Genomic DNA, 14,825 nt, shown 5'->3' on the forward strand with positions numbered 1-14,825 from the left:
TTTGCAGGAGGCTCATGTAAAATCGAATTCAAAACTAAGTTATTTCAACATTAAAGCAATTACAAATTTAGCGATGTCACGTAATAGTGGATCCAATTATGCTGAGTATTATGTGATTTCCGTCTTTTTATATTCATGCGTGATTTCATGCAAGTTAGTGGCTCATTGCAAAGAGTCCAATGCCTCAAATTGCTGCTGCCATTTCCTCAGAGGCCCGCTCTAGAATAATCGTAGGGCGAGAATGAACTAGAAGGGAAGTGGATAGCTTCACAAAACTTACCTGTATTCAAATAGACAGTTTCGCAATTTCTTGGTGTGATTTTTTCTAAATGTTTTTCATAACTATTTTTGAAATGTTATTGGTTTAAATAGGTACCACCAGACTGGTACCGCAAATTTTAGTCTTTCAAATATTCAGCAAGACGATATTAGCAAGGGCTCAGAGGGCCAATATTGTAGTATTGAGAACAGCATTTATTTTATAGTATACCACCTGACCTCACCTGACGGAACATAATTCTCAAGCATGTGAACCTTACAGTCCATGATGGGATGATAAGAAAGAAAAAGTTCAGTATGCCTTTCAAAGATTATTTGTAGAAAGTGCGTCTTTGAGCTAATTGCATACGGCCACATTTTACGTCCGGATAATCTCACGTGTAAGTAGTCTTAAGGCAGCAGCAATTTTAAAAGAGATATTCACCATAATCTGGAGCACAAATTGCGCTTGTAAAACGTTTAATGCCGTCCTCTTTCTAAAATCGTAGGGTATGAAATGGGTTTTTGCAAAAATCTCAAAAATATGAGCTCGCTGGCGCTGAGAATTTTTTTTTTTTTAAATATGCTCTGGGTTTTCCCTACACGTTTCTATAGGTATTGCCTTTCACACACTAGCATTCTTTAAAAAAATATGCATGACCTCTCACTGCAGTTGTTGCAATTTATTACTTATCAGTCACCACTCGCGCTTATCTTTTTTTATGCATTTCCTCGTAATAAAGTGTGTATCAGCAAATTACGCCAACCCTGTGATCTCAAATGAGTTGGAGAGGGGTATTTTTTTCACCCCTGCACTGAAAAAAATTGACTGTTCGGTCATCAGAATTCCCATTATTGATACCCGGACGAGGATTCGGAGTCAACTGAGTCAAAAAGAAACATCCTTGTTGCGATCCGTGTGTTTCTGTCATTATTCAAAGAGCGTTCTGTCACTTTAAACAGATTATCAGTTGACTTAACAAGAATTTTCGTCCGGAAATCATCGAGTGGACAATTTTTCGCGGGGTATTTTGTCAAACACTACCTTCCTGCCCACGGAGCTATTCAATTAAAGGATAGATAAATTCCTCTACACAAAGTACGGGTATGACCCGATTGATCCCAAACATTTTTCTAAATATAACTGACAAGTAGCGATCATTTTTTCAGGGCTTAAAGAATCAGATGATTATACATACATTTTACTTATCGCCCCTTAACATGATTTGTTAACAGGTTTTGTTTGATAACCAAAAATAATCATTCATCGCATATACATAGTTAATGCAAAAGAGAAAGAAAAAATCGATCTTTCATTACCTCCAAAATTGATTCCATTAATATTACTGTATATTTGGTCTTGAGATACACGGTATTTGAATTTACTGTATACGATGTTATCCTGTATTTATATGTAAATTGGGAATTCTGTTCTTTAAATAAAAGTGCTCCTTGAAAAAAGAGTCGTTCGTGAAAAAGAAAATGATGTGAAGCATTATGTAATTATGAGGTGAAATCCGGGGAAGAAAATCAAATTAACGCGCGCTTAGAACTCAAATCTTCCGGAGTCACAGGTAGCCGGAACCCTCTCATCCTCAGCAGCGTGGCCGCACTTTCTCCTGCTTAGATTACTACTCATTGAGAACCGGCGGAAGGTTGAGGGCGTTGCGGCAACAGGGTCGTTAGAGATCCGGAATGTTTGCGCGGGATTTTGAAAAATCCACCTCCGTCGTTGACGAACCTCTTTGAAGAATAGCATTGCTATACTGCTATTGATTTGCGGACTACCGCGTATGTGTAGCTCATTAAAGAGGCATAGTGGTGTCTCAATTCCAGTTTACAATTAATGTATAAGAGAAAACGTAGAGAGCTCGCAGATTCCGGACGTCCGGGCGTGAATTATATTACATGAGCTTTTCGTCCCTTAGGTAGCTTATTTCTCAAATGAGATTTCCTACTTTAAATGGATGGTAAAATTAGAAGTATAATTAGGAGGTCGGCCCCCCTGGCCAATCCGCAGTCCAACCCCCTAAGATTTGTGTCACTGCTATCCTCATGAGAGTTATCAAGGAATTTTGAAGAAACGCAGTGCTGCAAAAATATTGAAAGCACAATCTCATGGTTATGAGAGGGGATTGAACAAATGAATTTTATTTTCCGATAAGGAACCAGTGTGGGCTCTCGTCATATCAAAGTGAAGCGGAACAACTAACTCCGCAGTGGTCAGGGTTGCAAACGCTCGAGGACTGATCGCACCTGTACTCACTTACCCTATCGCGATTCGCGAGCGCGCGTAGGCCGTAAACAGATCACATTTCGCCCATAAAATCCAGAATATGTACCTATCCCGGACTACCGCGGAGTTAAAATAGTTGCATTTTGGGTTCGACCCAACTTCGTATAATATCTCAACGTTCTTCGCATTTTTTTGATTGAAAGAGTGTTCCATTATCTTTGATGTCCAAAAATAAGGCTTAGATTTCATCGAAATGCTAACTGAAACTGAAACATTATGACTTCATCCACGTGAACCACAAACTGATAGAGGTGTACGTGACATAAAGCAAATGCAAACCCCGAACCGCTTTTATTTCCGCCTAGTACAAGGAAACAAGGAAATCAGTTTTTCAGCGCAAGGTGTCTATAAGATGATTGGATTTCGGTTTTTTTTCAGTACAAATGGACGCCATTATCGAAACAATGAATTAATATTTACCAAACGGCACAATTTCTTGGGTCGTAAATTGAGGAATTGACGTGTTCTTTCATGTATTAGGTGGGGATAAATCAGTAATGCTGCCAGGCAGAAAAGTGATCAGTTTCTTTTTTGGTGTGAATGGATGGCACAATGAAACATTAAATATTGGTCGAGCAGCTCAATTTTTCAACAGCATCTTTTTCTTTAAACAAAAACTTAGCTCCGCAGCTTGAAATTATCTCGCCCCGCTGGGCGGCTGAAAAGTGAGCGGAGTTCAGTTTTTTTTTACATGATGGGACGACAAAATTGAAGGACTAAATATATTGCCACGCAACCCAATTATTTCCAAAGCATCGTCGTGCTTAAACAAAGCAATTAGCTCAGTAGCGTGAAATTATCTCGCCTCTTGGTTGTTTCGCGATATTCGACAATGATTCAGCCCTTCGTTTTAATTTCAGTGCCAAAAACAACCAAATAGCGCTAAAAATAAAACCAATCCATAAACCAAAAATTCTCAGCAATGAACCACTGCATAGGTATTTGACATAATATTAAAATTTGTTCTGAATGTTGATCAACTTCACGGATTTTTTGCTAATCCTTTCAGTCTGTGACTCATTTGGGCTCGAGCATCGTCAGGAAAAAATTGACACTTTCAAATCCTGAAAATTACTTATTTTTCCCTTCAGATCCGAAATTATCTCAAAGAATGAAAATAAAAATTAATGCAACATCTTCCGTGTACGCAAAAGAAAATACAGTTTTCCGTAAGTAGACTAAGTATATAAAACCTGCTACCATGTGCAAATAACTTTTTTTGGGTTTAAGTTGACATGGATTTTCTGCAAATTTTACGGAGAGTTCAAAAATGCCTACTTCAATTTAAAATTTAAGACCGGAAAAAATGCATAGCGCACCAGCGAAACGGTTGCCTGAGAGTTGAAAAGGTTCGGGGGTTGTAAATTGCCGACGATAGCCAGCGAGAAACAATGACCTGCTGGAGCTCCCTCCAGGTCTTGTCTATTCACTGGCCGTCAGTGTTGCCGTTGTTTCACTTTTACCCTGGAATATATTGCTTTCCCGGAGATACAAATCAACTATAAACCGTTGCATGAACGAACGAGAAGCGACTAACATGGGCAAAATGGAGTAGGGGGCGGTGTGCTGGAAATTCTCTACTTAGAGAAATAGGTACAGATGAAGAAACTATTTGATGAAGGAAGTCCTTTTAAAGGGAGAAAATAGCGAAGTAACATTGAAATACGTCAGAGAGTCGATGTATCGATTCGTTTTATTGATTTTTCCCTATCTCACTCAGATTATTAAATCTTACGTGAATCCGTATTAGCGAATTTTAATCCCGAGATACCACCAATGTTCAGTGTAAAATCGATATGACGACTCGATACATTGACTCCTCGACGTGAGTCCCCTCAAAATATTGAAGTATCGATATGCTGAACATTATTTGCAAAAGGACTCAGGAGCCCGTGGCAACATGAAAACGGCAAATATTAGATGGAATTTCGGCCCCCCCTCCTCCCTGCGGTAACTCGGAAACCGTTCCTACGCTCATCTGGAAATTTTTCTCTGAGCTTTAGGTCATTATAAGCTTCCATTTCAAACTCCGTTCGACCGCCGAATCGACTGCCTGAAAAGCCGGTCTTTTTTGGAAAGCTCCACGGAAAATTTGAGCAATTTTCAGCTCTGATTAGTAGTTTTAGGTCGCAAAAATATATCAAATGCCTAAAATCGGTGATATTACCATTAGTGTTCGATCACTTTAAACAACCATATCCAAGAAACTTAGGCATTATAACCATCTAGGAATTTTTTTTTCAATATAACGGATAATATAACGGATAATATACCTAACGGAACTTTATACCGGTAATTTCAAATGTGCCTATTTTAGCCCCGAAATACATTTAAATCGACTCTGTTTTCCAGCAGTTTGACAAAATTGCTTTCTTTTTAGCTTAAATGACTTGGTAGACACTCTACTTCTAGAATCTGAAGTGTTTCTACTTGTGACGCGTCAAAAAATTTAAACTCGTTCGGGCAAACCGTACCGGTAGAATGATACGAACAATCGACGAAATCGCACGATGTGGCCACTTTGAAGAGGGGAGGGGGCATCTTAAGAGTGGCGAGGTACATTTTGTTAATTTTCTCATATAGTACTTCAAAAAGTGCGCTATTTCAGAAAATTTCAAAGCCTCATCAACATTTTAAAGGTAGAAAAAAGACACACCTTGCGGGGAGATAATTACGAAAAATCGCACGATGTGGCCACTTTGAGGGAGAGAAAAGGACATTTTAAAATGGGCGAGGTAAATTGGGTTATTTTTTTTTTTTGTAAAGTACTCTAAAAAAGTGTTACCCCCAATGTCGTAGCAACATTTGAAATGCGAAGGAAAAATCCGCGAAATGACGGAAAAAATCCGCGAAAAGGCGGAAAAAACGCGTTTTAGCGCGCAACGCTCGCAACTTTTGGCTCTTACGGGTGCGTTTTCTAATGTATTTGTATTTTTTTTCGCGCTATTTTCTCTTTAAATGGAAGGATTTTTGAGGGTTCCGCACTTTAAACTTCCAAAAACTCAAAATTAAGGGCCACCCTAATATCGACTGTAACACGTAAAATTGCTGGAAAGCGAGATTAGATGACTATGAAATGCGGCCATTGATCAACTTCCCATCCTACAAAAATATGAGGCTTCACTGTTATCATTCGGTTTTTTTCTTCCTCCGCGATGAATAATACTTATTTTTCAGTCTTCGGAAGGTTTCGCCGTTGAATGTTTTGCAATAACGTAATGAAAGGCGACCCGCTTTACTCTGGGCGCTACTAGGGGCCTGTGGAGGGAATGCACTGTGGAGCCGATGCACAGGTGCAATCGATCCACAGGGCGTGGGCTCCACGCACCACTTTTTTTCTGTCTCTCTCTAATTTGGTGCGTGGGCTCCACGACCTGTGGATCCGATGCACCAGTTTTGGAAGGGGGTGAGTCCGTGGAGTCCATGCACCGTGGAGGAATCACACCGTAATCGTATACGATACTTATTTAGTCGTTACTAACATAAACTTAGGATGGGAAAAAAATTATTTGAGATTGAGGAGACCTCGAGTAATATGAGGCGTTTCTTTATTATAGCCTCAAAATTGAAATTTTGACCCCTAACAAAACTGCAGCTGTATGCAAGCATTGGGTAATTGTTAAGGGTCAGTTGCGCTGCCCTGCTGGTAAAAATTGGCAGTAGAATCTGTGTTCCAAAATACCATAGACCTACAGCCGGCTGTAAGATTTCCGATAGCTTCTATAGCCGGCAACACAATTTCTTACAGCATTTTATAGCCGATGGCGATTAAGCAACAGCCTGGCGATAAAGTGTATGCTGAACGTTACTAATTACGGATGCTAGGACTTAGTGAGTTTTTGGACTACCGCTCTCTTTTTGGGCCGCAGTACCTTGATTTAATTTGCGAGGAAAGCTCCGTACTTTTGAAGGATGCCTGTCATTCCTAATATGTTGGAGTGCCTTCAATTTCGTATGATACTGTGCAATACTTCTGGTGTGAAATAGTTGCTTCAAGCGCCGCGTTACGCGGCGGCGCGGCGCGGCGGGCAGCCAGCGCTGAACGCGCATTGGCGCCTACAAACCTAACAGGGATACTTCACGCATTGCGCAATGCGTGAAGTATCGCTGTTAGGTTTGTAGGCGCCAGTGCGCCGCCGCTCCGCTTTGTGTTACGCTCTAATATTTAATCTCGCGGAGTCAGCGTTTTTCAACTCATGACTTTGAAATGTTTGCACACTCTGTATGGATTATTCTCAGTTTAGTTGATGAAAAAAAAATATGTAGTAAAGGAAAATATAATGTGCGTTTTGTAAATATTCAGGTGATTTCGTACAATCTTAAGGATTTACAAAGCACAAGCATTTCTACACTATTTCTTATAGCTTTTTATAGCCGATAAAGCCAGGCTTTTTATAAGCAGGCGATAAAGTGTAAAGCCCGGCGATAGGAACTGTAGCCCGGCTGTATAATTTTTTATCGCTTCGTGTAGCCCGGCCGTATGATTTTTTCCACTTTCTACAGCCAGCTATATGATTTTCTATCGCCCTCTTCAGTCGGCTATAAGAACTCCTATGGTATTTTGAAACGCAGCTCCTATCGCCAATTTTTACCAGGGTGGTCACAGGATCGTGTTTAGATTTTTGATTCTTGTAGATTAGCGAAAAATAATAAGATCTGTCAATAAACTGCAACTGTCTACGTTCAATATTATAACTGAGATATCGCCCTTTGAAAAGTCGGGTTTTTAACGTCATCCACCGCGGCAGTGACACCCTTGGTTTCTTCCTTTTTGCTTTCATCAATCAGCGTGACGCACATTTGCACTGGTTGTTCAACGTGAAACTCGGATGAGAGCAAGGTGGAAGAAACCAAGGGTGTCACTGCCGCGGTGGATGACGTCAAAAATCCGACTTTTCAAAGGGCGATATCTCGGTTATTAGTGAACGTAGAAAGATGCAAGTGTAGACAGATCTTATTATCTATAGCTTATCTACAAGAATCAAGCACCAAAACACGATTTTGTGACCAGCGCAACTGACCCCTTTTTAAAGAATACAAGGTTCCTATAGAGATTATAAAATATATGCATCCAATAAGTAAACGAAAAACTTGACAACTTTATTAAATAATACTAAGAAGCGATATAATGAAATGAAAAACTGATTTTACAGTCCATGCAGTCATTTGCATTATAAATATTTTCTAATCTTTAATGACAACATAAATATGCAACTTTTTAAATTAGCTACGTCTCTAAATAACGGAATTACGCAAATTTACGCACATTGAAAATGAATAAAATCATGATTAGATGTGGCTGTCATCAAATCATGAAGGCACATAATTTTACAAAAGAAAATTTTACAAAACGATTAAAAGTTAAAAGCAATGAGGAAAATAGTATACCTATGTAACTACACAATATTTACAATCGAACAAGATGACTTTCCCGATCGAGAAGAATATCCAGCACTAGAGCTTACTATAAGATTTAGGGTTTGATTATCCGTTGTCACTCCTTAAATTAATCTTCTTTTAATTAATTAAATGATGTTAATGCGATTCCCTTGCTGCAAGATTGAAGAAACTACTTGACAGCATGCTAGTTAATTAACAGAGTTGATCCTGTAAATTAAAATCAACTGTGCCCATATCCTTACTTAGTATCCTTAGATATAAGATTCACATCATTCATTTCACCAAAATTGGAAAAAAATTGAAGGAAAGAAAGAGATTTTAGCATTTTATCGGTTTTCAGAAGACTAACAACTTGATGAAAAAATTATTCCTAGCTATTGTTTTTAAGAAAGAAGAATTATAAGGAAAAAATAATTTAAAATGAGAGCCCCACCGTCATGTGTGAAAACATCCATGTTAACAAAAACAAAATGGATTTCAAGTTGAGCTTACCGACTCATTATATAGACTCACTCGTACCTGCCTCCACCCCCCTCCACCCCACATTGTAATACGCCATAAGTATGAATTTTTGACGTTATTTGGTAAAAATACACTTCACAGAATATTTTTCAATTTGTTTAAGGAATACGTTTTGTGGAATTATGGAGGCTGAAAACATTTAACCAATTCATTTTCTTTTATTTTTTTATACGTTTTCTTATCCTTTTAGTCTTAGAACGGAAAGGTTTTGAATTTTGTCGATACATGTTGCAAAGATAGATGTAACATGATAACCGTACGTATTCAATTTGTTATAAAAATGACGAATTTTTTAAGTGACTGTAGAGCAGCCTGAATTTGTTTTCTAACAATGTTATGGATTATAAAATTGCTTCGTATAGTAGGTACTGCAATGTTAATATTTTAATAATTTCTGGAGATGGATCCGAGCTGTCGCCGAGTATAAATTATATTGATTACATCGCAATTACTCGTTTTTACATAGGCAAATATGTATGATTTAAGTGCACGTGAAATTATTCCTCGTCAAAAATGAACTAATTTCTAAGAATTTAACAGGATGCAGACTTTTTGCGAGGTAATTCTCCATAACATTATAAAACCAAAACGACTGACGAGAATAGACAACTTGCCGATGAAGCGCTCTCTCTCGCAGACGCGTGACAGCAGTTCAGAAACTCAGATAAAACAAATTGCTTCTATGTTCTAAGGGGACGTTGTTTGCACCACGGAATTGCTAAATCCTTTGAAAAATGAGGGCGAGATGCAGCAGTGGCGGGGCGTGATATGCGATATATCGATTGGTCCGCCATTTAAACCAATGAAAAAGGATCGATAAACAGGGTGTCCACAACGAACACTTGAATAATCGATTCTTTATCATATAGCTTCGAATGGGGAAATATCAAAATCGATCAGTCACGCCTCGCCTCTGAGATGCAGGTCATCGTCGTTTCGGTTTTTTCCACTTCACCATGAGCGTGGACAAAAAATCACGGGTTATAAGCATATAGAACTGCGTGTGGAGTTTAAAAATAAATACACTTCTCAAATTATAAAGCTTGTTTCAATGCGTCATTATTGGTCAGCTTTTCCCCAGAATGTTTACGTTCAGCTTTCAAATGGCACTGAAACACAGTGGCGTAAACAAGGGGGAAGGCTCGATAATTGTACCTTTTTTTTACTTTTGGAGGGCAGAAATAAATTATTATCAAGAACGTACACAAAATAATGTAAATTTACCGCCACGTTTTTGAATGGACCCCCCCCCCCCCTTAAAGAATTCCTAGCTGCGCCACTGCTGAAACACTTGAATGATCTACCTCACGAAATTTTATTCAGACACACATTACCAAAGTCAATGACGCAGTGGCGATTTTTGAGAGTTGACAGCACTGTTTTCCTCCATTTAAATCCATTAAAAATATCGATTCTAGGTGAAGTAAGCTGCCTCGCGAAGAATCGATTGTTTTGCATATATTTAAATAAAGAAAAAACAGTGTTGCCAACTTTCAAGAATCGTCATTTCGATCGCGGAGTAGTATAATTATATGACCTAATGCATGGTAAGTGTATTCACGTAAAATCTTTGACGCAATAATTTTATTGTTAGGTTAGATTGGATATTTTATCGGACGAGGTAGTCTATAACTGTACTTCATAAATACGGTAATTTACATCAATTTGATCGGCTTTTGGTGAAGAATAATGATGTGCTCTTACGTGCATGCATTTTCAGGTTCATATGATCGATTCAACAATGGAAAATATTATAACAAAATGGTCGAGCATTTTAACTTTACGATGAGGGCATATCTATTCTTTCAAGAGTAGTAAAGTATCAGTTAATGACTGGAGAAAATTGTCTATGGCCTAGTCACTTACAAAAATTACCTTCCTTATTTCGTCACCGCAGTGATCTAATAACCAATGTAACTAATTAGATATGTATGTACAAAGAAGACATTGAATCAAAAATATCATATGATACTTCTGGAAAGATAAACCAATTACAAACATATTTATAATTTTATATACACGCTCATTAAAGGCTAAAATTCTTCAACTGCTGCCTTTAAAAACTGGAAACACCTAAGTTACCGAAATAGTCAGCACCTACTCCGACTGTCACTTTTATTGATCAACGGTATAGCCAACCATTTGTTCTCAAGCTGCATGGAGATCACAATCAATTTTACAATGTTATTTACCATTCAGAAAAAAATAATAACATTTTTTACCTCATTCTTAATTTGATTCACTCTTTTGACTAAGTATTTGATAAAATATACTAAAAACTTAATTACGCAAAAACTATACGGGTGGTAATGATATGATGAACACTTCTGACGATTGTGGCTATAAAGAGGGCCAAAAATGAGAAGACCTAGCCAACACAACTTTCTGGATTTCACTGGCCGGAGAAAGTGTCCTTGCCTGCACCAATTTATGGAGAGAAAAAGCTGTTTCCTGTTTCCTGCAGCCTGCAGGACATTTTTGCGCCTTTGAAGAGTGCGAAAAGGGGGCAATACTTTAACAGGCGGTTCATTAAATTACACCCAGATTCAATTTGAACGAATAGAAAGTTAGCTAAATGCCTTCATTTTTGGTCATCATTCCATACTGCTCAATAATTACCTTTGTAAACAAGAGGATCAGTTTCTCATAGCCACACTCAATGATGCGATTTGTACAAATTACACGAGCTCTTTCTGTGTAAGTTCTATGTTCAATTTTTAGAACCTACAAAAAAATGGACTAAATTAGATTTTTGGAGTATAAGTATTTAAAATAGAGTATATAATATTTATATTTGTCGGAAAAGCTCATCCGCAGGAATAAAATAGAGAAAAATTACGCTAGTGTACGAAAAGGACCTATAATCCTAGCATTACTAATCTTAACCAGAATATACCAGTATTGAAAGAAAAACAAACAAATAACAGGCTCTAGAACGTAAATATACATTGTATATGAATGATTCTTACTGTATATAATTACTCGTTATTAGGTAACATTTAAAAATTCGTATGAGACCTTATAAATTTAATTCGATGATAACGAATATGAAATAGAATCTCCTAATGTGAGAGACCAAGAGACTTATTGTGAAACCGTGCGGTGAATATTGACGGTGAAATTACCGGACCATATATCTCGATTAGCGACGTCGCAGATTTCCTTTCATACATTATTTTTTAAATGCAAAAAACTACTCAACGTCAATCCTTGAAAACTTCTGTGATTTTTCTTCACTATGCGAAGAAAAATCTATGAAAACTTCAAGGAATGATATTGACTTTTTCTCCTTCAAAAAATGAAATTGGAACGAAGATTTGTATACACCACAAACGAGATAAGTGGTCTGGTAGTTTTACCGTCGATATATGCTTACTCAACAATTTTATATGAGTTTGAGAAAGATCGTGTTAACGTGGCAAAGGTTTGATGCCGAAAAATGTATAATTTGAGGTATTTTTCCTCTGACAAAAATCCAAGGAAGACTTCCGAAAAAAAACCTCCATGAATCACGACTTGAATACATATATTAATCTGACATTTCTTCAATCTTCACTCGTCTTATGGGGATTCAACACTATCACTCCAAGATATTTTTATAGAATATCCTTCATAAAACCATTGTTACGAATTTCAGGTTCACACGACAATTTTTAGGAAGTTACTGCCGTCTCCATCACGAATGATCCCCCCCCCCCCCTCTAATCCCCGCTACGTACATTTTAAGCGTTTTCCCTTTCCCCGTTTTTTTTTTTTTTTCCTCCTACGACTTCGAGTTTTCTGAAAAAAGAAATGTTAGATATTGGTCGATGAGGCGGTATAAGAAGGAGGGGTATTAAAAGCGCAGCATAATGTATGAGCATAAGCAGGGTTCAAGCCAAGTGGCGCGGCGTGGCGTGAATTGCGATGTATCGATTGTTATGCCATTTAAACCTATGGTAAAGAATCGATAATTAAGGTGTTCGCAGCGAACACTGCGCACTGATTATCGATCCTTTCCCATAGGTTTAAATGACATAAAAATCGATATGTCGCAAAGCACGCCACGCCACTGTTTCAAGCTGCATGAACGCTGGCTTACATCCATGTCAGCCGAATTGTGACCATAGATTTGCCCGGGAAAGCGCTGAAACTAACTCACTGATAGGATTCAGGGATGATTAAAGTAAAATGAGAAATACTAATCCAATAGGTTCATATGGCTGAGAAACACTATCATTGTGCGTTTTGTTTTTGTGAGTAGTTTCCTCTCCATTTTTCCTTCTTCTCTTTTTCACCTCTCCTCGATTATTCGTGTCTCAGAACCGGCAAATCTAAACTCGAAGGCTGCTTAAGCAGAAGTGACCTGGGTCAACTTTAAAATAACGAGAGTTTGATGAGTTCTCAAAGTGATTAAAATAGTTGATTCGAACGATAATATTACAGTTCACAAAGGAACAAACAACATTCTGAGACATTTTGTCGAACCCCTTAACCGTGTGTAACGCATCGAAAACGCTGGCAACAGCACTCGCCCACCAATAGTGCATAAAGCATCAAACATTTGCTGCAAATCTCTGAAATATATTTCTTTTGAATTGCAAAGCCTTTCCAGATTGTTGTATTTTACAAGCACGAGAACGGTTCGTTGAGCAATGCTATATACCGTGCTAGTGAAGAACGCCGTATGAACATTCGAGAGTTGCCAAATTTCCTTCGATATATGTAATGTTTATTTTTTAGGAAAGTTATGAATATTTTTCCTTTATATTTTCAGAATCTTTCGGTAAAATCGGGAACTAAATTATCTGAAAAATTGGAAGAAAAATATTCATACATTTACCAGGAAATTGGCATTTTATCAAAGGAAATTTGGCAACGCCTGAAGGTTTATACGGCGTTTTTCCTCAGCGCGGCAGAATAGTGATGCCAGTATTTTGGAGCAAGCTTCAAAAAGATGAGAGGCGGACTTATTGGGAATAGTTTAGAAATTGTTTATGAAAGGAACGATAATCTTCAAAGGACGTAGTAGATTTTGTTTGATGTTGCCATGAAATCGGACTGCGAGACTATGACACATCGTCTTTCATACGAGCCATTCGAACTGTCAGACGTGAGTTCCTGTTCCGTAGGATATATTGATCACCGTCGCAGTGTCCGCGAGTTCTTCCGGCTTCATGATGATGCTTAATCTCTGCAAAATACGAATGACGTTTGAGTTGGACCTCACACCAGTTGAGATAACGTTAAAATTCATCTTTTCAGAAGAAACAAGAGGAATAAGTATGCCAGAACCAGAGATAGAAAATTTCATGAAATTTATTCGAATGAAATTTCACGAAATTTCATGAAATATATTGAAACTTCTGGGGATACATTCAGGAGGCTAAGAAACGCCTAGAAACAGTGATTCTAAATTTTGAAATTTTTTACCCGAAGCCTAAAACATTCGCGCGTTGCAAATGTTTTCGTTTAGTTTAGAGGTTAGTTTGGGGTTTTTCTCTCTAAACTCCCCTTTTTGCCCCCTCTTATGTGTCTGGCACTTTCAGTATAGAGTGGCATAACACCGCAGCATCAACAGAAAGGCCAACTAAAACGCTTTCAGACCTTCAAAGCTTCAATCAATAATTCTAAAAAAAAATTAATAAATTTCAACTTTTGTGAAATTTATTCGAGCCTCATGAGATTTCACTTTCCATCTCTGCGGGCCGATTATTGAAATTTAAACCATCCCGATAAGACATCGAATTGCGATATATTGCATGGTTAAGATAGGGCTATGTCTTGTCGTGTCGGGCGGACATAGTTTCAATAATCGCCCCGCAGGCCAGAACGTAACATATTTTAATTTTATTACTAGATTGGATTAAATTGTGAAAATAGACGATTCATTTAGAGACGTTGCAAAATGAAAGGGTCTACTGCCGTTCTGAGGAAGAACGCCGTATGACGACAGTTGCCAAATTTCCTTCGATAAAATGTTTATTTTTGAGGAGAGTTATGAATATTTCTCCTTTAAATTTTCAGAATCTTTAGGTGAAATTGCGAACAAAATTATCTGAAAAGTTTGTAGGAAAACATTCTTAAGTTTACCAGGAAATTTGCGTTTTATGAAAGAAAATTTGGCAACGCCTGAAAGTTCATACGTCGTTTTTCCTTAGCACGGCAGTATAGAGGCGAGTTTTCCGACTCTCGTCCTCCCTCCTGGATGGTCTGAGGCCGCTGTCAGAGAAAAAAAAGAAAAAAAAAGAAAAAAGGAGAAAAATTGAAATAATCGTTTCTGCTGGTTTTTGTTCGCGGTACAAAAATTGTGAAAGTTGTACAATTATTTTCATGAATTATCATTTAAGACTGTTAGCTCTTTTAGGTT

The 14,825-nt window shown here is 37.8% G+C and overlaps 1 protein-coding gene across 2 annotated transcripts in view; it reads right to left on the reverse strand.

Moving 5' to 3' along the window:
* Positions 1 to 7,633: 7,633 nt before the first annotated feature.
* Positions 7,634 to 14,825, reverse strand: part of SerT (Serotonin transporter) — a 51,006-nt gene continuing 43,814 nt past the window's right edge. For both annotated transcript variants that reach the window (XM_019052242.2, XM_019052241.2), the window contains exon 13: positions 7,634 to 13,649. In XM_019052242.2, coding sequence (XP_018907787.1) covers positions 13,563 to 13,649 — 87 coding nt within the window. In that variant the 3' untranslated portion in view covers positions 7,634 to 13,562. The remainder of the gene's footprint in view (positions 13,650 to 14,825) is intronic.

Source organism: Bemisia tabaci, chromosome 5, assembly GCF_918797505.1.
Source record: "Bemisia tabaci chromosome 5, PGI_BMITA_v3".
Lineage (NCBI taxonomy): Eukaryota > Metazoa > Arthropoda > Insecta > Hemiptera > Aleyrodidae > Bemisia > Bemisia tabaci.